Source organism: Hypanus sabinus, chromosome 5 (genome assembly GCF_030144855.1).
Source record: "Hypanus sabinus isolate sHypSab1 chromosome 5, sHypSab1.hap1, whole genome shotgun sequence".
Classification (NCBI taxonomy): domain Eukaryota; kingdom Metazoa; phylum Chordata; class Chondrichthyes; order Myliobatiformes; family Dasyatidae; genus Hypanus; species Hypanus sabinus.
The window spans coordinates 16,483,559-16,508,922 of record NC_082710.1 but is presented as its reverse complement, the minus strand read 5'-3'; the positions used below and the strand labels follow the sequence as shown (position 1 = coordinate 16,508,922).

Sequence of the window (25,364 nt, the reverse complement as noted above, 5' to 3'; positions counted from 1 at the left end):
ACCATGGATTGACATGTTGGAATGGAAATGGGAAATGGAATTACAGTGGGTGGCTACTAGGAGATCCTGCTTTTTCTGGCTAGCAGAGTGTAGGTGCTCGGCAAAGCGGTCTCCTAATCTATGTTGGGTCTCACTGATATGTGGGGGGGGGGCCACACTGGGAGCTCCAGATACAGTAGATGGCTCCAACAGACTCTCAGGTGAAGTGTCACCTCACCTGGAAGGACTGTTTGGAGCCCTGAATGGTAGTGAGGGAGGAGGTGCGGGGGGCAGGTGTATCACTTATTTCACTTGCAAGGATAAATAACAGGAGGGAGATCAGTGGGGGGCGGGGGAACAAATGGACAAGGGAGTCATGTAGGGAGCAATCCCTGCGGAAAGCAGAAAATGGGCAGAAGGGTGCGTCGTGGTGGGATCCTGTTGGAGGTGGTGGAAGTTTTGGAGAATCATATGCTGGATGCAGAGGTTGGTGGGGTGTTAGGTGAGGACAAGAGAAACCCTATCCCTAGTGGGGTGGCAGGAGGATGGAGTGAAGGCAGATGTGCTCAGAATGGAAGAGGTATGGTTGAGGGCAGTGTTGATGGTGGAGGAAGCTTCCAGTACCTGCAGATTTTCTCTTGCTTGTGATTGGATAAACTACCATTTTTGACCATTGCAGCGAGACCATTCTCCTTTTAAGAAAAGTTTTCCAGGTGCAGGAAGTTTAGATACCAGACTCGGACAATAATGAATTTTGCCATGTGCTTGATGTAAAAGGTGTTGGACTTCCAATAAAATATTTGCAATGCATAGTTGCCAGTGAATGAAGATTTGGATTAAAGGCATTTATTCAGATACTTACAGACATCAGTGGTAGATTTCAGTAGTGTGAAAGGAAGATATTCATAAGAGGTCTGTTTAAAGCAGAGTCTTGAAGTTTGTGATTGACATTTGTTGATCTGATGAGGCATATGTTACTAGAGCAGTACATTTGGATTAGATGCTTTTGGAAGACTGGCAATGTTGAACCTTGTAGATAAATGATCAAGTAACTTGTAACTAATAAACCCACTTACCAGAAAATGTATCTCCTCTTACCAGTTCCTGAGGCTTTAAGTTTCCTTGAGCATTAAATTCTTATCCACATGCAGTGGGAAGGTAAATGCTTGTAGTTAAATCAATGTAGAAGAAAGTCTGGCTCAAATTTCAAACTATGGCTAGATTCTTATTATTTATTTGAGGTAAAATTGAGCAGAAGTTTAAGGAATTATTTTAGATTTCATTGGAATCATACTTGTTTCCTCTCCAGTATCTTAAAGCTGTTTTAATCTGCCTCAGTATTTTCATTGTAAGATTTGTAGGGATATTGAATGAAGGTTAATGTCTCAAGGTGGTTAAGGACATATAAACTCTTGGGTTTACAGACGGGTGCAGGTAATGTTTCAATGGCAAACTCTGTCATCTTTCATCAGGGATGACTGGATTTCAATTGTAAACAAGGTGGTACAGTAGGAACTTGATTGGATGATGACTAACCAATTGGGAGGGATGGATGACTGGGGTATACATACATGGCCAGCATCATCCCTGATGAAGATGGCAGAATTTGTCATTGAAATGTCAGTTACAATCGATACCCTGTACTGGATGGAAGCCCAAGAAGAGTTTATTTGTCATATACATTGGGAAAACACCAGTCCTTTTTTTAAAGTTAAGGACATATTAATGAAATAGAATATACAGAATGAACACATTGTAAACAATAATAGGCAAATTTTAATTGCAGGAAATGGATATTGATGAAATCCTTTGTCGTGCTGAAACCCATGAGAATGAACCGGGACCTACCACTGTTGGGGAGGAGCTGCTATCCCAGTTCAAGGTACTGAAGAGCTTTTATTATTACATTTGCTGACCTGTGCTTTTTGAAATTTATTTAGTACCTTTCTGACAGAGCTTTATTCATGAAACGAAATCACCCGACCAAAACAGTAAAGCAAGAATTACTTTGTTATTTCCTACCAGGTATAACTGAGTATTATAAATCTAATTAACTGCAAAATATTTAGGCAGGATATACTTCTTTTAACAAGCAAACTCTGCATATGTTGAACATCTGAAATAAAAACAGCAGATGTTGAAAATACTCAGCAGGTCAGGCAACATCACTGGAGAGAGTAATGGAGTAAATGTTTTGGATCAATGACCTTCCATGAGAACAAAAACATGTTGGAAATCAAAACAAGTTTTCAGTTGTACAGAGATGGGAAGGATAGAGAAAGCAAAAAGAGTATCTGTGATTGAGCGTAGACCAACAGAGACTAATGCAAATGATATTCATGCCAGCTGAGAGTTCAATCATAGAAGGGATGAAAGTAGATAAATGAGAACAGGAGAAGTAAATGTTGCTGAAATCATCATTTTCGAAGCACTGTTGATGGAAATGTGAACTAAAAGGGAATTCTGGAAATAACTAATTCTTCTATGAGCTGAAAAGTGCTAGTTAACTGAAATAATTGAACTTAATATTGAAACCTTCAGGACTGTAATGTGCTTCCGTGGAGCATTAAACAGGGAGCACTCCAAAGCTTCCACTATCTTTTAACTTGATGCCTGTACCAGATACACAATCCCCTCCATTCTCAGCAGGCACAAAAGACTATGCCTCCGTGGTTCACTTTTTAAAAAAATAGCCATTAGGGACCAGCCCCATGCAACAACAGGATTTGCAACACCTTTTGCACATTTTCTCTAGCCAAGGACCAAAACACTCCTTCCGGGTGAAATAACAGTTTGCTTCTGATTCCGCAAATGTAATTACTGCATTTCCTGCTACAGTGCAATATCCTCTACTTTGGAGAAACTAAATCCAAAATGGGGACCAATTTACAGAAAAGATATACAGGTGACTAAACTCTCACTTGCGTATTACATTCACCGTTCCATTCACACACACTTCTCTTGCATGGGTTCGGTAAAGCCTGATGTAAGTTCGGCAACGGTCTTGTGCTTTTTTTTAATGCTGCATTGGACCTAGAGTAACAATCATTTCATTCTCCTTTACACTTTCATGACAATAAATAATCTTGAATCTTCTGACTAAGTACATTGCAGTCCTTGAGACTTTTAATTGGATTAAACAAATTCAAATGACCAGTCTTTCTAGTTTGTATTAGTATTGGGCAGTTTTAATGCAAAGTCGTCAACCAGTGCCATTTCACTTTTCTATTCCAGGGGTTCCCAACCAGGTGTCTGTGGACCCCTTGCTTAATGGTATTGGTCCATGGCATAAAAAAGGTTGTGAAACCCCTGATTTACACAGTTGCTGGTGGTCATTTCCACTATTTTCTGCCACCTCCTCTTCCCTGTCTTCTTTCATTTATTTAAATCTACTTTAACCTGATGGGTTACAAATAACAAGCTTTGACCACACTTCCTCAGCTGGCGCTCTCTCCTTTCTCTCTTTTCTCATTCCCCATTCTGGCCCCCATCTTGCCCCTTCTCACCTGCCTAGTACCTCCCTCTGGTGCCCCTCCTCCTTAGCTTTCTCCCATGGTCCACCCTCCTCTAATATCAGATTCCTTCTTCAGCCCTTTACCTCTTTCACTTATTACCTTCCAGCTCACTTTTCACCAGCCAGCTTGTACTCTTTTCTTTCCCCCCACCTTCTTATTCTACATAGTCTTTCCCTTTTCTAGTCTTGATGAAGGGTCTGAGTCTGAAATGTTGACACCATATTCCTCTCTACAGATGCTGCCTGACTTGCTGAATTCCTCCAGCATTTTGTGGGTTGCCATCAACAGTTACTGTTATCTTACCACCACCCCCCTCCGGCTTATTTTTAATTCCTTTATGCTCTTGTACAAGGTTGTCTGAAGATTACTTTTCTCACCATAGGTGGCAAACTTTTCAACAATGGATGATGACCTTGAGCCTCAGCGCAATAACAGGGACTGGGATGACATCATTCCAGAAGCACAGCGAAGAAGAATGGAGGAAGAAGAAAGGCAGAAAGAGCTTGAAGAGATCTACTTGCTTCCTCGAATGCGCAATTGTGCCAAACAGGTATATTTCAATTTAAATTTCTAATGTAATAAAAGAAAACTGTTCATAGCACATTATATCCCACAAGGTTGACTATTTAAGATTGTAAACAAGAGGCTAAGTAATTTATTGTTATCCTGTTGGTTACATGATGTGAATAATGCTCGGTGCCTAATCTCTTCTGAAAGATGGAAGAATATCATATGTAAACATTACATAGACTAACAGGTTTTCCACCTTGGAGTGAAGTGAGTATAGATATAACTAGTAAAGCATTTTCAATGGCTTATCTCACTTACTCATCCAAAGGATCTTTGGGTGCAGAAATGTCAGTAAATGTTCTTGGTTTAATTTAATAGGCTATCTTTTTCATTCTTAACTGGACCAATCCTGCATAGAATTGTTAGTGGTATGATGCAGAAGGAAATCAATTGCATCTCTTCAGTGAGCTTTTCTAATTAGTCCCATTCCCCTATTCCATTTTTATCATCCTACAGACATTTATTCATATATAAATATTCATGTTTATTTAATGCTCTTGAATATTATCGAATTTGCCAGTAGCATACTTCCAGGCACTTCTTTCAAGAATTGTAAAAAGTGTAATTTATTTTTTCTCCTGTTGTTGCTTGTTCTTTTGTAATTTACCATAAACCTGTAATCTCTACCAACTCATGAAACACTGAGAACATTTATTTACTGTATCAAATGTGATACTACTTCTGAATCATGGAGCAGTGTTAATTTCTGTAATCTCTTCACATAATGTGCCTTTAATCATGATATCAATCTGGTAAGTCTTCTGTGTTCTCCTTCAAGCCATGGCCATTCTTCACTGTAGCACTTCCAAATTTCATCTGTAGTTTGCCCACCTATTTTAAGTCTGCGTTACTATCCTGCTCACCATTGATGTTTCTGTGGTTCATACCTAAGACTTCAAAATTATGCCCTGTATACCATCATCTGGGCTGTGCACATCATAAAGAGGAATGGGCTTAACAATTACCCTGGCTGACACACTTGTATGCAGCTGTGTGGGAAAGCAACTGTCGCTTCTACTGTCTCTTTTCTTCAGCTTTCTTTTACTTGTGCCTCACTGCCCCTTTCATGCAGTCTTAAATTTTTTTAGCAAGCATAAAATATGTTACTTTTTTGAACATTTTAGTGATTGGAGGAATGTATAGGAGGGGCTGTCAGGTGTAGGTTTTTTTGTACAGTGGTATGTGTGTGAAATGCCTTGTCAGGCGTGGTGGTAGAGGCAGACATATTAGTGACATTTAAGAGACACTTAGTATCTGAGACTCGCGCATAGATGAAAGAAAAATTGGAGGGCCGTGTGGTAGGGAAGGGTTTGATTGTAAAGTTAGTGAAAATGTCAGCACAACATTGTGGGCTGAAGTCTTTGTGCTGTGCTGTACTATTTTTTTTCTACATTCACCCTTTGAACCTTCTCATGAAAAACCTCCTCCCTCATCATGAAATTCAAATTAATTGAACAAAATTGTTTTTTTTAATCTATTCTCCATTTACTTCCATTTTTTTTAAATAAATCTCCAAGTGACTGTTTTCCCGTGTTTTTTCTTTCTCGAAGGGTTAAGTGACAGTCTTGTGAAATATATTTCATTTAATTTATTTATGGTAATTATTACTTTGTGTTATATGTGTTGTTTGTGCACTTCGGTCCAGAGGAATTTTCATTGGGTGATATACGTGTATACGGTTGAATGACAAGCTTGTATTTGAGCATTTGTAGTCACTGGCTTTACATCATCAAAAAAAAACACAAAACTGCAGTGAAAGAAAAGATAACCCAGGGAAACTAGCTAATACTAGATAATTTGAAATTCTTCACAACTTACCCATTCTTTTGAAGTGCTTTGTTGGAACCTTACTCAGGAATGCTGATGCTCCCAATTTGATGCCAACTTCAACCCAAAGTTTATCAGAATAAACTGCTTGTTAAAATAACTGTGCTGGTTAAGATGTAAATCCAGTGTTGCTGTTTAACATACCTACTACAAGAGTGTGATGCCATTTCTTGGAAAAAAACAGAAAATGCTGGAAATATTTTGCAGCTCAGGAAGCTATAATAAGATGGTTAAACATTTGTCTTTGGAACATGAATGCTCTTAAAAGAAATAGTTTTCAAACACAAGAAAAAGTGGAAGAGAGGAAATAGTTACGCTTTAAGGTAAAGGTGGGTTTTTCAAGTTGGGTCATAGATCAGTCATGTTCTCAGTAGCATTTGAAGAGGTTTGAAAAATTAAGTAGTCAACTCTGTCTCCAAAAGTTCCCTTAAAATTATGATTTTCTGTACACATTTAGCTTGTGGTGACTATTTTTACCACTAGATGGCACCATTTCCCAAGAACAGTGGCAGGCAGATAGGTAAAACTGATCAGGGTGATGTGATGTAATAGAATTGAATCATCTGAACTGGTATGTAACCAATGTATACCTTTTATATATGTACAGATTTTTTGTAAGAGCATCTTCTCAATACAGTAAATTTTCAAAAATTTACTATGATTACACCACATTAGTGATATTAGATCTGAAAAGTGTATTGCAGGGACATATAATGCACTGTAATTTTCATTCCTTTCATCAATAATTCATACAGTCATAAACAAGACATTCCCTGTGGCTTATTTGTAAAGTGGAAAACAATGCTAATGTTGTATTATGAATGCTGCTACATGCTGCATATTTTCAGTGCTGCAATTTATTATTCATATTTAGTAAAGTTGCATAAAACATTTAATTTTATCAAGAATTCCTCTTGTCCTCACTTACCATCCCATGTGCCTTCACATCCAGCACATCTTTCTCTGCAACTTCTGCCATCTTCAATGGGATCCTATCACCAAACACATCTTTACCTTCTCCCCCGTGCCCCCTCCCCCACCCAGTCACTGCTTTCTTCAGGGATCATGCCCTCCGTGATTCCCTTGTCCATTCATCCCTCCAAACTAATCTCCCTCTGGCTGCATATCCATACAAGTGATAGAATGCTGTACCTCTTGATCTACCTCCTCCCTCGGCTCCATTTAAGGTCTCACAGTGTCCTTGCAGGTGAGGCCACACCACATAGGAATCAGTTGGGGGGTCATCTTTTGTAACTGGCGCTCCTGATGTGGCCTCTTCTATGTTGATGAGAAATTGGGTCGAGCACCTCTGCTCCATCCACCGAAAACAGAATTTCCCAGTGGCCAAACATTTTAATTCCTAATACTATTCCTGTTCTGAATTGTCAGTCTGCGATGTGGCCACCCTCTGGCTGGAGGAGCAATGGTTCATATTCCGTCTAGGTAGCGTCCAACCTGATGGCGTGGAACATCAGTTTCTTCTTCTGGTTTAAAAAAAATGATTCCTTACCCTTCTCTCTTCTATTCCCCACTCTGGCCTCTTACCTCTTCCCACCTCCCTATCTCCTTGGCTTCTCTCCTTTCCTTTGTCCTATATAGACTCTTACAGATTCATTCCTCTCCAGCCCTTTATCTTTCCCACCCATCTCTCTTTGTCTATCACCTAGCTACTCTCCTCCTCCCCCAGCTTTTTATTCTGTCACCTTCTCCCTTCCTTTGCAGTCCAAAAGAAGGGTCTCAGCCCAAAATGTTGACTGTTCACTTCCATGGATGTTGCTTGACCTGCTGATTTCCTCCAGCATTTTGTGTGTGTTGCTCTGGATTTCCAGCAGCTGCAGAGTCTCTTGTGTTTTTGAATTTTATTTGTGCTGTTTTTTTCTACTTCAGATAAGCTTTAATGGAAGTGAAGGAAGGCGAAGAAGAAGACGGTCTTCAGAGTCTGACAGTGACTCAATTTCTGAAGGGAAGCGACCTAAAAAACGTGGAAGACCTCGGACAATTCCTCGTGAAAATATTAAAGGGTTTAGTGATGCTGAGATTCGAAGGTATGCTTTAAGTATAGATCAGACTGGTCAGCACAATAAAAATGTTTACTTCTAACCACAAAACTTCAAAGATTTCGTAATGAAATATTTATGGTTTGGAGGCTTGCTCAAGTAACCATCTATATTTAATGTACAACAAATGATTTGTCATGCGTGCAGCATCTCATTTTGTTAAAGGATGTTTGATCTAAATAACCTGAAAAATAAAAGAACATCTGATTTTTTTGTTTCCTGAACCAATAATTAAATACTGAATATTCCAGGCTTTTGGCTATGTTATTTTGGACTAAAGGGAAAATTTTCCTATAACAGATATTGCAATGAGAAATGACAACTAGCGTATGCTATTTCAGCGCCAGTGACCCGAGTTCAATTCTGCCAGTGTCTGTAAGGAGTTTGTACGTTCTACTCGTGGTTTTCCTTTGGGTGCTCCAGTTTCCTCCCACATTCCAAAGAAATATGGGTTATTAGGTTAATTGATCACATGGGTGTAATTCGGTGCCATAAGCTCATTGCACTGGTAGGACCCGTTACTGTTCTGTACCTCTAAAATAAAACTTTAAAAAACTAAAACAAATATAAATTAGTGAGTGAATGTTGAAAAATTACTGCCTCAGTACACCTGCAACTCAAAATTGGATTGTGGAGGCTTGTATAAGCACATTTGAATTAAATTCTTCATACCTTGAATGGTGATGACATTGTGTGTGAGCTACGATCATATGCAATAGCATCACATGAATCACAGTTTAAGAAGTGTTTTGTACCCATTTGGGTTTTTTTTTGAAATGTTGATGGTTAAACACTGGTTCACTTTTAATGCATTGTCAGTTTAGTAAATGCTGTTTTGTATTTGTTAGGTTTATCAAGAGTTATAAGAAGTTTGGTGGACCTCTGGATAGGTATGCTACCAGTTAGTGTTCAATTTAAACTAGAAAATATAGTTAAACCATGTTTATATTTGAAATGTGTTGCTCACTTCGACTAATAGAGTATTGGTAAAATATTGTTAAAACTATTGTTTTTAACATATTGGATCCTTTGCCATAGATTGGAAGCAATTGCTCGTGATGCTGAACTAGTGGATAAGTCAGAAGTCGACCTCAGGCGATTGGGAGAGATGGTGCATAATGGTTGCATTAAGGCTCTACGAGAGTCCACTGGGCAGGAGAAGACAGGTACATACATTTCCTATTTTCCAACTTATGTGAGTAGGATCGTGAACCATTATAGCAAACTCTGCTGTGGATTTGAGTTAGATGATCATAGGTTTAAGTCTCACTGTAAAACTAGTTCAGAAGTTCAGTTAGTATTTGACATACAGTGACACTAGAAAGTTCTTGAACCCTTTAGGATTTTCTATATTTCTGCTTAAATATGACCTAAAATGTGATCAGATCTTCACACAAGTCCTTAAACTAGATAGAGAGAACCCAATTAAATATAGAACACAGAAAAAAATACACTTATTTATTCAGAATTATGCAATATTACATGTATTTGTTGGAAAACGTATGTGAACCTCTAGGATCACAGTTCGTTTAAAGGGGAAATTGGAGTCAAATGTTTCAATCAATGGGATGACAATCAGGTTTGAGTGTGGGAGGCCCTGCCCTATGTGAAGAACATAAACCTGGGTCTTCACTTTCAGAATCTAATCTTCACCACACAGGTTTTTGGAGGTGTACCATACCTTGATCAATGGAGATTTCTGAGGACCTCAGGAGAAAAAAAATGTTATTGACAATCACCAGGCTGGAAAAGGATACAAGACCGTTTCGAAAGAGTTTGGGCCCCACCAATCCAGGTCAGACAGATGGTGTACAAATGGAGGAAATTCAACCAGGAGTGGTTGACTACCAAAAATCACTCCCAAGAGCAAGGCGTTAAATGTTCCAGGAAGTCACAAAGAACCCCAGGATAACATCTAAGGAGCGACAGGCCTCTCTTGCATTGGCTATTGTCAGTTTTCATGAGCCTAGCATCAGGCAAACACTGAACAACAGTGGTGTGCATGGCAGTATTGCAAGGAGAAAACCACTATCTCTATGAGGAACATTGCTGCCTGTCTAAAGCTTGCTAAAGACTATGTGAATAAGCCAGAAGGCTATTAGAAAAATGTTCTGTTCTGTGGAGTGGATGAGTCTAAAATAGACCTTCTTGGTATAAATGAGAAGCATTATGTTTGGTGAAAAGCAAACACAGCATTCCAGCACAAGAACCTCATCCTATCTGTGGCACATGGTGGTGGCAGTGTCATGGTTTGGGTCTGCTTTGCTGACTTGGGACCAAGGCAGCTTGCCATCAATGATGGAATGACAAAATCTGTATTATACCAGCAAATTCTACAGGAGAATGTCAGGGTACCCATCGATGAACTGAAGCTCAGAAAGTGGGTCATGCAGCAAGATAATGGCCCTAAACATGCAAATCATACCAATGGCCCTACCAAAGAATGGTTAAAGCAGAAGAAATTTCATGTTTTTGAATTGCCAAGTCGAAGTCCTGATCATAACTCTACAGAAGTATTGTGAAAGGACCTGAAGCAAGCAGTTCATGCAAGAAAGCCCACCATCGTCCCAGAGTTGAAGCAGTTTTGTAAGGAGGAGTGGCCCAAATTCCTCCAAGTTGATGTGCAGGACTGATTAACAGTTATCAAAGACGTTAGTTGAATTTATTACTGTACAAGGGGGTTATACCAGTTTCTGAAAGCAAAGGCTCACATAATTTTCCAACAAGTACAATATTGGATCATTTTTCTCAAATGACAAATATAATGATTTTGTGGTATTTATTTAATTGGGTTCTCTTATTCTAGTTTTAGGATTTGTGTGAAGATCTGATCACATTTTAGGTCGAATTTTTTCAGAAATGGAATTCTAAAGGATTCATAAACTTTCTAGCACCTCTGTAGTTATAAGGGTGTACCCTCTGCTTTTTTTGTATGTGCCCTTTATGAGGTAAAGCTGACTTGATTTAAAGAACAGAAAGAAAGTTATGTTTTGGTTATATTTTTCTCTGAATCCTCGACTAACGTTGATGAAGCATGTTTATTTGCTTTTGTCAGAATGCTGTAAGTGCTTTGCTGCCTTGATTACCAAATAGAGATAGCAACTGCCCTTCCAAAAGTATTTTGTTAGTTATAAAAACCTTTAGAAATAGAGTTTTATGAAAGATACTTTATACAAATTAATCTTCCTCCTCATTATTATTGGGAGCACTGCGGTTGAGGAAAAATGGTTACTGGATACATACTAATTATTGCTCACTGAGCTCCCTTTCTCTACATGATAGACGCACAAATGTTGTATAGTATTTTAACCTTGGTGTTTTTTTTTAAACTTCAATGCTGCTTTGGGCTTAATTCTTAACTAAATTTTATTTTTCGCATTTTTCAATGGACTTTAACCTTTTCCAGTAAAGTCCAGTGCAAGTTTCTCAAATTAATAGGAAGTTAGTTTTGCAAAATGTGAAATGGAAAGACAGTTTTGTAGTAGTTTGGAGAGCTCTAGATATGGGCTTCTCCTGCATCCTGTTGTTAAGAAGTACCGCCTAACTCATTAACAGAACTCCTGATGTTCAGTAAACATTGTGTATATGTACAACCCAGCTGTGCTTCATGAAGAATTCCTGATATTTCTCGTTTTTTTTTAAAGTTTTTTTTTATTAGTTTTTCAAAACATTTTACAAATTAAAAACCCCAAATCCCAATGAGGAACATTAAAACAGTGCAAAATTAAGCATACAATAACAATATGCTACAAAGGAAGAGAATTTAAAAAAAAAGCACCTAAATTAAAGACAAGTAAGCTTAGTGTCCTCCCCAAGCCCCACAACACAAGAAAAAACAACAGCAACTCCAGACCAACCACAACACAATATAGAGAGTATAAGTCAGGACAGCCAAACTCCCAGACTGTGAATACACTCAGCAACAGAGGATATTTCTCATTTTTTTTCTCTCTCTCTTCGCTTGAATGTCAAAGGTAGTTGTTTTACACACTGAGTGGCAAGCGTATTGAATGTACTGAGGAGGGTGGCAGTGGAGGCAGACACATTAAGGTAATTTAAGATTGGCACATGGATGAAAGAAAAATGGATGGTAATGTGGGAGAGAAGGGTTAGATCGATCTTGAAGTAGGTTAAAGGGTTGACAACGTTATAGGCCGAAGACCCTGTGCTGTACTGTTCTGTGTGCTTTCCCATCTGATTTAACAAATGCGGTAACCACTTGGTTTGCTATATTTGCCTTTACAACATCTGAAATTTTGATTTTGCCCCAGCTGCCAGGCGTGGTAAAGTGAAAGGTCCTACGTTCCGCATCTCAGGTGTTCAGGTGAATGCTAAACTCGTCATTGCACATGAAGAGGAGCTTGCACCTTTGCACAAATCCATTCCACCAGATCCGGAGGATAGGAAGAAGTAAGAATTTTATTATTTAATCCATGACTTAAATAACTGTTTTATTGTCTTCATTGTGTATGCTTCATGTTCCTAAGCAGCTTTGATATACATCAGATATTGAAGCTTACAAAATAAATCCCTAGACAATGCGTTAGTATGCTGTGGTTGGTAATACCTTGAGGAAAAGTTGATTTAAAAAAAAAGGTTGTTGCTGGCTGTTTGGATTATTTCATGATTTGGTGTCAACTCCATTAACTACTTAAAAGGAATGATAGATATTGGTTTCATTGTATTAATATTTCAGTATCTCTATCAGTAGAGGAAGCTTTAAAGATCTCAGACTCAAAGGAAGTTACAGCTCAAAGGAGGTCATTTTGGCCCTTGTACTCTTATGAAAGACTTTTCCATTACCTCTTGTCTGTTTCCACGATGTAGCTCTTTGCTCAAAGCCCCGTACATTGTAAACTTGATGCTCAGTCAGGTTTTTTTTTAAACACATTGCAGATTTATACTTTACCTGCCATTCTAGTAATTACTGTATTCCGGACCTTGCTCTGCTTGTTGGATGTAGATATTTTCCTTTGCTCTCCTCCAATCATTTAACCAATTTTCTTCAATTTTGGAAGTGTACTGGAAATTAGTCCATCCTGTTCAGCTCAATTATGTCTCATAATTTTTGACATCTTTATTAAATCTCCCTTCAGTTTCCTTTCTTCCAAAGCAAGGTACTTTAACATAGTCAATCTTTCCTAATGTTCTCCATCCCTAACATTGACTGCAGATCTTCTCTGCACTTTTGTTCCTCAAACAAATAAAGGTAAATATTTCTTGTACCTTCTTAACTAGCTTAATTTTATATCTCTAGCCTCAGAGCATGTACTCCATGATCCCTCTGCTCCTCTAGCTGTATGATATGCTTGCTCTTAATATATAATGTTGACATATTTCCAAAATGCATCTACTCATTCTTTACTGTATTGGATTCCAATAACACAAAGAATTTAAGTGTCCTCTGGAAACTTGCTGAAAGCCTCTTCACTTGTATCCAAATCATTGCTATATACTGTAATCACAAGGAACTAACATTATTCTCTGTAGAACACCAGGGGTATACAGTTTTCTAGTCACTAAGACTTCCTTGGCCAGTACTTCTAAACATATTTGCATCAAATATGCACTTTCTTTTGAATTGTATGGGCTATCAAATTGAAGGACCACCATAAACACATGGGCAGTGTAACTTTACATACCACCAAAATATTCTCTGAAAAACCTTCATGCAGTTGCCTTACATATTAAGTAAGGAAGATACAAAGTGTTAATGTCTCTGTCCTCCATCACTGCTTTACTGTGGATTAAAATCAAATTCTAGACATGTTAGCAATGACAGTGTGGTTATGTGTTTGAGAAAAGATTCAGCACTTTTCTCAAGATGCACACAGGAAAATGAATGTGTTGCAAAATAAGTTTGAAATATCTGTTATAATTGGTATATTGTGTTGAAAAGACTGAAAAGCCCCTCGTCACAATCCACGCGCACGAAAAAATTGTTTCTAGCTTTTGATGAACAGTAAAATACAGACCTGTTGCTTTTTACAATTTAAAAGTTTGGTACTGTACAGAGAGCATTTTTTGTAAACAATCTTTGTAATTGTCTAATTCGAATGTGGTTAGCTTTTCAGTCTTCCGTAGTGGAACTTCAGTATAGTCTTTAAATGTATTGCTTTTAAATATAATATGTTGCTACCACAGGTATACCATCCCATGCCATACTAAAGCTGCCCATTTTGATGTGGAGTGGAACAAAGAAGATGACTCCAATCTTTTAATAGGCATCTATGAATATGGATATGGCAGCTGGGAGATGATTAAAATGGACCCTGACCTCAGTTTAACGCACAAGGTACAAGAATGCTCTTCAAATGAAAAATGGTATGGATATTCACCAGGTCAGGTTGAGGAATGGTTGACATTTCAGATCCGTGACCCTTCACAATGTAAAAATGTATTGTTCATCAATTAGGTTGTGTGATACAAACACACTATATATGAAATATCAAAAATAATTTGGCATTCTTGTTACATAGAAATATATTTCCCAGTAATTATAAATTAATACAAAACTTGTATGTTCTTTAAGCATTGAAGGTTTAACAGAATGTTGTAATCGTGGCTATTTAATACATCCTAGCCAAATTACATTTCAAAATGTGAATCTGTAATGTATATTTTTTATCCAGTTGTATAAATCAAAAATTCGTCCTAATCTCGGGACAATTTACATAGACCAATTAATCTACCACTGACATGACTTTGGATTGTGGGAGGAAACCAGAGTACCCAGAGGAAACCCATGTGCTCATGGGGAGAATTTACAAACTCCTTACAGGCAGTGGCGAGAAAAGCAGTTCTACAAAATAAAAGACCAGTATCTTAAAGGTTATCTGAAATAAGAAGTAGCAAGAAAATAAAGAAAAAATTGTCAGTTGTGCCAAAACAAGTGAAATTTTGAGACAAACTTAATTGATTTGAAATAGAATTTTAATTTCAGTTAGTTCCACAAATGGAATGATATTCTAATTGTACATGACTTGGTCTGGTATTTTCTGTGATGAAAATGTTTTTAGTGTGCCTTTGTTAATTGTTTGTTCTTGTCTTTAGATTTTGCCTGATGATCCAGATAAGAAGCCGCAGGCCAAACAATTGCAGACCAGAGCTGACTACCTCATCAAACTATTAAGTAAAGATCTGGCCAGAAAGGAGGCACAAAGGCTTGCTGAGGTACACATTGCAATACAATATTTTCTGTTTCAAGTCTTCTGCATGCTGAATCTATTTCTGTGGGTCCAGTGAATACTAATAAAAGTTTGTATTTGTTCTAAGCACGTGAGAGATACGGGCTAGAAAACTTTTATTGCCTATCCCTAATGAGTTATTCTCAGTAAACTTGCATCGTTATGCTGCTACAGTGCAGCATAATAATTCTAGGACTTTAAAAGAATAATGTTACATACTTTGACATGAGTTTACAAGTCAACTTTTAATGTAGTACAGAAGGGTAATGTTGCACAACAAACATCTCTGAAAAGGGAAAAGACCAGAATATTATGTAGAGGGTCATTAAGAGAGCTTTTGGCACATTTGCATTCATAAATCAAAAATATTGAGAACAGGAGTTGGGATGTTATGTTGAAATGTTGAAGTTGTTTGTGAGGCCTAATTTGGAGTAGTTTGTGCATTTCTGGACACCTATCTACAGAAAAGATGATATTAAGATTGATAGGAGTGCAGGGAAAATTTACAAGGCTGTTGCCAGGACTCGAGGACCTGTGTTATAAACGAAGTTTGAATACGTTAGGGCTTTATTCCCTGGAGTGTAGGAGAATAAGGGGAGATTTGATAGTGATACTATATAAAATTGAGTGGTATAGATAGGGTAAATTCCAGCAAGCTTTTTCAGTGGAAGCTGGGTGAAAGGTGAAATGTTTAAAGGGAACATGAGAGGGATCTTTATTTAAGTGGATGGTGAGAGTGTGGAACAAGCTGCCAGTGGGAGGGGTGGATATGGGTTTAATTTCAACATTTAAGATGTTTGGAAAAGTACATGGATGAGGGGGGTTTGGAGAGCAATGGTTCAGCTGCAGGTCAATGGGGCCAGCTCGAGTACTAGATAACACACACAAAATGCTGGTAGAACACAGCAGGCTAGGCATCATCTGTAGGGAGAAGCGCTGTCGACGTTTCGGGCCGAGACGTCGACATCCCTATAGATGCTGCCTAACCTGCTGTGTTCTACCAGCATTTTGTGTGAGTTGTTTGAATTTCTAGCATCTGCAGATTTCCTCATCTTTCCTAGAGTACTAGATAGGCTGAAAAGCCTGATTCTGTGCTGTAGTGCTCTGACTATTATTATAATTCTTCTGCAAGAAATGGTACCTGTTCCACAGCCAGACTCCATAGAAATTATTTCAAAAATTAAAAATGGAATTTATCTTAATGGTAATTCTGCTGCATTTAATTCATTCAATCTTTGTGAAATAATGGTGGTAGGCATTCTAATTGATTCAATATGCAACTTAGAGATCTGCATTGAATTCCATTTTCACACTGGTTTTACACTCTGTTTCATAAAGGCCAATTCAAGAAAAAGAAAGCCAAGGAATAAACGAAGTAAAGCAGTGAAAATTGTGAAAGTAGAAGACGTTAAAAGTGATTCATCATCACCACCACCACCTTCAGTCAAAAGCTCAGATGAGGAAGGAGAGATCAAGGTATGGAGTCAAATGTTGCCAATGGATTATGGTAAACTGGAAAATTATTAGCTAGATTTGTGTTGCAGTGCCATGCAGAACTCCACGGGCTGATGAAAGGTTTTGATAGATAACCACCTTGAAAGATTGAATCTGCTTTCCTCTGCACAGATGCTGCCTGACCTACTGAGTATTTCCAACATTTTTTTTTTCCCCTCAAAGTCATGCTTTCTTTTTTACTGTCTGTATTTGTCTGTGGTAGGGTCAGATTTCATTCAGGAAGAACTAAAGTTATCCTGTTTGACTTAAAGCACCACCAATTTGTCACTCATTCTCCCTTCCTCCTGCCCCCACCCCGCCCCACAACCAATGGACTTCTTGTCTCATGTTCTTGATATTTATTGTTTGTTTATTTATTTATTTATTGCTATTCTTTTTGTGTTTCTTGTCTTTTGCATACCTTTTGAACAACCTAGTTGGCTGGTCTTGATTCTATTACCTTTATTATTCTATAGATTTATGCCCAAAAGCAGATGAATCTCAGGGTTGTACATGGTGATATATATATATATGTTGATAATAAATATACTTTGAACTTTGATTTCAAGACATTAAATTTTCTTTATTTTATTTATAGGATGATACAGCAGGAACAAAGCCCTCAAAAAAGAAATTGAAAATGGAAAGAGATGTTGAAGAGAAAGAACAGGAAATTGTAGTCAAGAGAGAGCCTGAAGACAAAGAAATCAAAAAAGAAATTAAAGAATCTAGAAAAGATAAAAAGGAAAAGGAAGAAAAGAAAGAAACAAAAGAAAAAGATGCAAAGAAAGAACTAAAAGAAAAGGAGGATAAGGATAAAGAGCCTATTTATAAAGATAAAGAAGTAAAAGAAGAGAAAGTAAGATATTATTTTAAAGTAAATACAGTGTTGGTCACAGTTCCATGTAGAATTTTATTCTTGGATTTACACTGAATTGTGAATTTCAATCATTTGAAGTAACTACCAGAAAAAATAGATTGACATTTGCTTGTTCATCTGTATCCTATCATATTGTATCATCATATAGGCTTCTCTCACCAGAATGGTGATGTGGTTATTGTACAGTGTGGAAGTGTGTGTATTTTATTAATTGGCAAGTATGAATTGAAAAGTTTTAAGTTCACCTTTTTTTAGTAGCAGCTCAGTTTCCCATGTAGAAATGCTGCAGATTAACAGTTTGTCAGGATGGAGTGCAAGTATTATACACTGTGGTTGGATTAGGTGAGTGGTGGATTGTTTAAAGAGAGAATGAGGTACCTCAATGAAAATGGGGAATATGAAGGTAATGTTAGATTTTCTTGAAAAAGCAGATTGCCTATAAATCTAAGAATCCCAATGCTCATGTACAAATTCTCAAAATAATCTAACTTGAAGAATAAAAATACTGATCAGAATTAAAGGAAGTGATACGTGGCTTTGATAGAAATCTGACTTCAGCTTCAAGATGCAAAGAAGAAAAAAGCAAGGCCTGAGTTTTTTTACAATTTGTGTGAGTGACTTGAATGAGGGATGTTAGCTGTGACATGAGCAAAGGGTAGGCTTTATCTGCTAGAGCTTATAATTGTAAGAGGCAGCTTGACTGAAAAATTCCTTAAGATCTTAAAGCTCAATGTGAGAAATATATTTTTTTTGTGGCAGAATCTAGAAGTAAAGATCACTCTTTAGAAATAAAAAATGATTGTTTAAAACAGATGAAGTGAAATTTTAAGTTGAGCCTTTGAAGTACACTTCCTCAAAAAAGCAGTGAAAGCAGTATCTATGAATATTTTTTTGGCAAGGGTAATAGATAAGAAATGAGTGATAGTGTTGCCAGGAATAAGCAGGATTAGGAATTGGTGTATGATTTTAATTGAATGCAAGTGCTGCCTCCTGCTTTTAATTCATGTGTATATACAATGATTTACAGAAAAACATACGGGTTTGGTGGAGAAAGCAGTGAAGTCCAGTGATAATCAGTAAACAACTATTAACAGACGAATGTCCTGCAGTTTCCTTGAAATTTGTTTTCCCTCTGGCCCAGTACTGCTCTAATTTGTAACTCTGTTTGATGTAGGTAATTGAAGCCAAGTCAGAGGTGAAGGAGAGGCCTAAAAAGACTGATGGTTCAGTTCATTATCCAGCAAGCACTGATCCGGTTCCAATCTCAGAAGAGACAGAAGAACTTGATCAGAATACATTTAGTATTGTAAGTACGAGTGATGTTAACTGTATTAAAGTTTAATATTTCTAAGCTTCAACTGAAGGCATCCTGCTGGTATAATTTTCTTCCCTGAAGTGCTTTTGTCACTTCTGTCACAATTAAAGATTGAATATATTGTTTGTAGCTGCAATTGGTTAGTGGAGCAGGATAATATTAATATTTGCGAGTTTTTGAAGCTCGCTGGACAAGTTAATGAGTTTTAAAAGATATAAATAGATATTTATTGCAAAAACAATTCTGGATGTCATTAATATGGTTTTATTCCGGCATCACTTTTGGAGATGATGCGGGTGGGATGTCAGAGTGAGAAAGTTAAATTATCATGGAGGGATCTAAATAGTACAGAAGGTTGTGAGGCACATGGAAAGAGTATTAGAGTAACACTGGAGGAAGAATTAGTGAAGAGAAAGAACAAGATGATTGGTAACTGAAAGACAGGAAGAGAGTTGGTCTTTTTTTATATATGGCTAGATGTTAAAATTTGGAATGCCCTCCACATAGATCTGTAAAATACCAAGTGCCTATAGGTGTACACCAGTGCACAGAGGCTATTTGGCTAGCTTGAAGAGTTGCCAAAGCTAAAGTGATCAAATTGTCTCTATCGCCCTGATTGGTGTTCAGGGTGAGGAAATGCATCCTTCATCAGCTGAATCCTAAGAGCATTTTAAAAATACACCATTCAAGCACAAGATGTGATCTTAATCGAGTGTGCAAAGGAGATTGCTGCTGGTTTTAGACACCTGCATGCATTCATAAGGACATCATTGAAGATGCAGTTTTGGGCCCCTTATCTAAGAAAGGATGTGCTGACATTGATGAGGGCTCAAAGGAGGTTCACAAAAATGATTCTAGGATTGAAAGGCTCACTGGAATTCAGAAGAATGAGGGGTGAGCTCATTTAAACCGATCAAATGTTGAAAGGCCTCGATCTAGTGGATGTGGAGAGGATATTACCTATGGTGGTGGAGTCAAAGATCAGAGAACACAGCCTCAGAATAGAGGGAGGTCCTTTTAGAATGGAGGAGAGGTAGAATTTCTTTAGCCAGAGAAGGGGTGGTGTATCTGTGGAATTTGTTGCCACAGGCTGCTGTGGAGGCGTAATCATTAGGTATATTTGAGGCATTTAACTTCTGAAACGAGAAATGTAGAGTATGCTGATTGAATTAATGTATATCTTTCAACTACTAACAACTCTTTATTCTGTTTGAAAGGAAGAAAATAATAGTGTGCACCTCCATAAAAAAATTAGATTAAATTGTAGCCTTATGGAAATTTGCCATTCTTGGATACATTTTCTTCCTTTCTTTCTTTTTACAATATTTTTATTCGGGAAAAAAAACAAGATTTACAGAGTGCAACACATAGATACATCTCAACATAACTTGTGTACATGCATATATTGTAATAAAATTGATTAAAATGTTACAGCATAACACATAAAGGTATACCACTCTGTAATCAAAAATTTAAAGATTTTTCCTGACTGCATCATTGACTTCAGTTATGTTTGAACCTCTTGGTTTAGCACTGTTTACTTCATTGCAAATAGACCTTTTGAACTTGCATCAAAATTAACTCCAGCAAGCTTTCTACCAAATGGAAAAGCACTAGTTCTCAGCTGGTATGGTTTTCGATTTCAGGCGGCTGTCTCATCAAAACTCCCATTCAGTACTCTCAGATCCTTCTAAACATTTGCTACATGAAAGTGAATGGAGGTGAACAAGTGCCTTAGAGGTAGCCTTTGGCATAGCATAGACTCATAAGGCACAGAAGCAAACCCCTGGCCCACCGTTCTCATAATGAACCCAATTTCCATTGTCTTCTACGCCTTGATGATTCAAGTGTTTTCATCTAGATAAATGTTTTAAGGATCATCTCCACCTCCCCATCATATTGGTGGTGCAATAAATACAAAGATTACAGTATTGTCTCGGCCAGCACTGGTACAGTTCATGACTTATTATAAATATGATTTTTGTTTTTCAGTGTAAAGAGAGAATGAGACCTGTAAAGGCCGCACTGAAACAGTTAGACAGGCCGGAAAAGGGCCTTTCAGAAAAGGAGCAGCTGGAACACACCAGGCAGTGCCTGATTAAAATAGGAGACCACATCACTGAATGTTTGAAAGAATATTCAAACCCAGAACAAATCAAACAATGGAGAAAGTAAGCAATTCTTAATCATTTTCATTCATCTTCTCATCTGAAAACTAAACGGGGAATGGTAAAGATGGATACACAGTGCATCATAAACCTTTAAGTCAAATTATATAAACCCTAACCTAACATAGAAATCTATAGCATATTATAGGCCTCTCAGTCCACAATGTTGTGTCAACCATTCAACCTACTCTAGAAACTACTTTAGAATTTCCCTGCAGCCTACCTATGTACTTTTCTAAGTTCCATGTACCTAAGAGTCTCTTAAAAGATCCTATCTGATGCCTCTACCACCATCTCATTCCATGCATCCACCACTCTCTGTGTGAAAATCTTACCTCTGACATCCCCCTTGTACCTACTTCCAAGCCCATTAAAACTATGCCCCCTCGTGTTAGCCATTTCAGCCCTGGGAAAAAGTCTCTGGCTAACCACAGGATCAATGCCTTTCATCATCTTGTACATTTCTATTAGGTCACCTCTCATCCAAGAAGAAAAGCCAAGTTTGCTCAACCTATTCTGATAAGGCATGCTCTCCAATCCAGGCAACATCCTTGTAAATCTCCTCTGCACGCTCTCTATAGTATCCACATCCTTCCTGTAGTGAGATGACCAGAACTGAACACAGTACTCCAAGTGGGGTCTAACTAAGATCTTGTATAGCTATAACATTACCTCACAGTTCTTAAACTCAATGAGGAAGACCAATACATCATAAGCCTTCTTAACAACACTGTATACCTGCACAGCAACTTTGAGTGCCCTATGGACACAGACCATTGGCAATCCAAGTTCAAATAAAGATTAATCTTTTTCTTACCATCCCTAAAACACCACACGGTCTGGTGTTGGTTCAGTATCCCAGTTCAGCTTGCTGATACAACGGATATGTATTTTTGGTGCTGTGGTTTGTAGAGTGTGTAAGATGAGCACAATCTTGTGTTTACGACTCTGGTGAATAACCAGAGATGAATGGACTTGAATTCAACAGGTGAATTGTTATTACAAGTGTACAGCTGCATCAATAAAGCAAAGCTTAGCATCAGAAGATTTAAATCCAGCTGCAGCTGCCAATGGACATGTCAAAGATGAACAAAATTGCTCTTCCCTTGAACATTGAAGTATTATGGGTAAAACCTCTACCTCCAGGTGCTCATCTCCACTTTTGAATCTTCTATTCTGGCCAAATCCAATTGATCATACAGTATCATAGTGATTGTAGGGCAGAATGCTGCATCCAGTTCCATGAGTCAGGCACCAGTGTGGGAAATACTTTCAGATGTACTCAGCTAATTCACTCGTTGATTAAAAGGTAAAATACAGATGAAATACAATGGTTAGTGAAGGGCAGTAGCACCTAACTGCGCAGTGGTGGCTGTATGCAGCACTTCACTAGAGCATTTGGAGCTTTGTTTCAATGTGTGTAACAGCATTATGAATACTGTATGTTAATAGAAACATACCTGTCAACTAATAATTTTCACACATGAACCAACACATGACTACTTACCTTGTGCTGAGGTCAGCTACTCAGGCTCTACAAAGTACCTTTGTTCTCTCCAGCTGTGTATCGGCCCTACTATCAGAAATGTGCCTTCACCTTTTATCAGTTGAACTATCAATCTATTTCAGAAGCTTTGTCAGTTGAGCTCTCTGGTAACCGGTCACTGGAGAGATGCTGCTGAAGGTACTTTCTGAGAAGAAAAACCTGTTTATTTGCCCATTGATAAAAGCTGAATTTAAGTCATTTCCCTGTGAAAACTGAGTTTTCACCGAATTTCAAGGCAGTTGAGTTAAAGTGTTGCATTTTTAGAACTAGAGCAGAGCATATTTGACTTGTGTTGTAAGCAGTAAATTTAGTGTTATATTTTAAAGCTCTGTAATTTTTTTAAAATATTTCTAGAAATCTCTGGATCTTTGTTTCAAAGTTCACAGAATTTGATGCAAGAAAGCTGCATAAACTCTACAAGCATGCAATCAAGAAACGACTGGAGAATTCTCGGGTATGAGTACATCATTGTCAGTAGAAAGATCATTTGGCAAAATGTTATGTATATGACAGCTTCTGCAAATTCATTGCCCAAGATGGATTTATTCAAGTTTCTTTCCAAATATATATGTCATCATGGTCATACAAACTTCAGCACAGAGTTCACGGTATTTAGTGCCAACTAACAGGTGCTTAATTTCACTTTCACCCTCTGTCAGCCCCTCTCTTTGTTTGTTCTCTCTCTCATCATCCCCCCCCCCCCCCCCGTGACCTATTTATACAATAGCCTCTTAGGCCTTTTGTCAAATACCTTTTTCAAAGCTAAATACACTACATCTACAGGTTCTCCTCTGCTATCTGTCACTGTCACTCCCAAATAATTTGAGCAAATTTGTTGAATTTTCATTAACAAAGTGTTGACTAGATTTGACTAGCTTTCCTAAATCGAGTTATCTCCTCTTTGATTACTGACTCCAGTATAGGTGTTAACAAACAACTGTTCCCCACCTTGTCTTTCTCCCTTTCTTAACATGGCTATTTCCCAATCTTCTGCTCTCCCTTCACCAAAACTTTATTGCAAAACATTAGACTGTCCACCTAGGAGAATATATAATTAATAACAGGCTTTCTTGTGGTTTCTGTGGTCACTGCAGTCAGCTGCATCAATTAATTCTTAATTGTCACTTGATACATTATTTAGGTCTTTATCTAACCCTTTCCATTTGAATTCCAAACTTTTCTTGTCTCTATTTCATTAGAGTGAATGACTGGCTGATTCTCTGGAACATATTTTAGTACTTTCAAGATCACATTGTACAGATTTATCCATTCTATTATTTATTTGTTTTAGCTAGTGTGTGATTTCTGGCATGATGCTATCAGTATGATGGTCACTTCATTCTCTGCCACAGTGTCTGTCTGCACATTTCTCAATCCTGGGATGCAGCTAAAATGTCATAACTTTGCAGACGTATTACAGCTGAATCAAGATGACTTCTTAAACATTCTGTTGAAGAATAGGAAACTATAGCGCTAACTTTTTAGAATATTTCTAGAGTGGAAGCTAGTCTTTCCATTGAAGACATTGTTCAATCTTTGTGCTTGTGTTTTGTGTTCCAGCATAACGATCAGCACAGTAGTGCTCTTGGTACCCAGCATGCCAAACTCTCAGGTATGGCCCCAAAGTAATTTTCTTATGCCTTTTGGAAAAATACATAAAATATTTTAAGTTGGCTTACAGCTTTCAGTGAAAGTTTAAGGGTGACCTTTTGTGCTTCATTGTTGTGAGTATGTAAGAAATTGAGAAGATGGGTTAATCCTGGCTCCATTTTTTTTTTGAACAGAATCTGAAAAACCCAAGGAGAATTCACACAATGATGACAGCAGTAGGGATAGTCATTCATCTGAAAGGCACCATTCATCTCATTATCACGATCATCATCGAGATCGTCACCATGGTGATTCCTACCGAAAAAGTGATTCCTCAAGAAAGAGACTGTATTCGTCATTTAGCAATGGCAAAGACCACCGGGACAGAGATCATTACCGAACAGATAGCAGGTACATTGAGACAGGTTGCCTTCTTTTAAAGATAAGCTGTTATGGAACACTTAAGCTTTGGAAAATCTATATCAAAGTTTGTTTATATAATGCTTTTTGGCAGTGGCAGGATAAAAATTGTAAGATAAAGTTGAGTCTAGTTGGTTTTTGAAAGTTAGTCAATTTTTGCTTGAGAATTGGCAGCCATGTAGTAATGCAGAAGAAAGGCATTTGGGTCATCTTGTCAAGGCCAACTAATTTTTTATAGCTCTGTATTTTCTGCTACAAATGTTTATAGGAGATTTTTCTTAAGAGGCAGCAGTCTTGGCCCCGTCTACCTCAGATAGCAAGCACCTTGTAACACTTCCAAGAAAACTTTTTTCCCCCCAAATCTCTCTCTAACCATTTTAAATTGATGTTGTCTTCATTGATATCCAAGAACATTGCCCCATCCACCCCTTTAAAACATAATTGCAAAAAGAATTCCATTAGACTACAAGACAGAGGAGCAAAATTATGCCATCGGCTCATCGAATCTGCTCTGCCATTCCATCATGGCTGATTTATTATTCCTCTCAACCCCATCCTCCTGCCTTTCCCTTGCAACCTTTGACGCCCTGACTAATCAAGAACCTCTAAAACTCTGCTTTAATGAAAACCAGTTACTTGGCCTCCATAGCCATGAGTTCCACAGATTCATCACCTACTATTCATTACTCATTTGCCTTCCCGGCATCAGAGTTCAAAGTATATATATGTCACCATATACAACCCTGAGTTTTATTTTCCTGACGGGCATACTCAATAAATCTATAGAATAATAGAATCAATGAAAGACAGCTGAAC

General features: G+C 37.8%; 1 protein-coding gene across 2 annotated transcripts in view; it reads left to right on the top strand.

The window, feature by feature from the left end:
- The window catches only part of chd1 (chromodomain helicase DNA binding protein 1), a 115,421-nt gene that overhangs the window by 87,668 nt on the left and 2,389 nt on the right, over positions 1–25,364 (top strand). For both annotated transcript variants that reach the window (XM_059969453.1, XM_059969454.1), the window contains exons 22-36: positions 1,766–1,861; positions 3,877–4,044; positions 7,779–7,936; positions 8,797–8,838; positions 8,987–9,114; positions 12,220–12,358; positions 14,093–14,243; positions 15,002–15,121; positions 16,474–16,611; positions 17,228–17,488; positions 18,684–18,815; positions 20,817–20,995; positions 22,893–22,992; positions 24,099–24,150; positions 24,323–24,539. In XM_059969453.1, the coding sequence (XP_059825436.1) occupies positions 1,766–1,861; positions 3,877–4,044; positions 7,779–7,936; positions 8,797–8,838; positions 8,987–9,114; positions 12,220–12,358; positions 14,093–14,243; positions 15,002–15,121; positions 16,474–16,611; positions 17,228–17,488; positions 18,684–18,815; positions 20,817–20,995; positions 22,893–22,992; positions 24,099–24,150; positions 24,323–24,539 (2,081 nt within the window). The remainder of the gene's footprint in view (positions 1–1,765; positions 1,862–3,876; positions 4,045–7,778; positions 7,937–8,796; positions 8,839–8,986; positions 9,115–12,219; positions 12,359–14,092; positions 14,244–15,001; positions 15,122–16,473; positions 16,612–17,227; positions 17,489–18,683; positions 18,816–20,816; positions 20,996–22,892; positions 22,993–24,098; positions 24,151–24,322; positions 24,540–25,364) is intronic.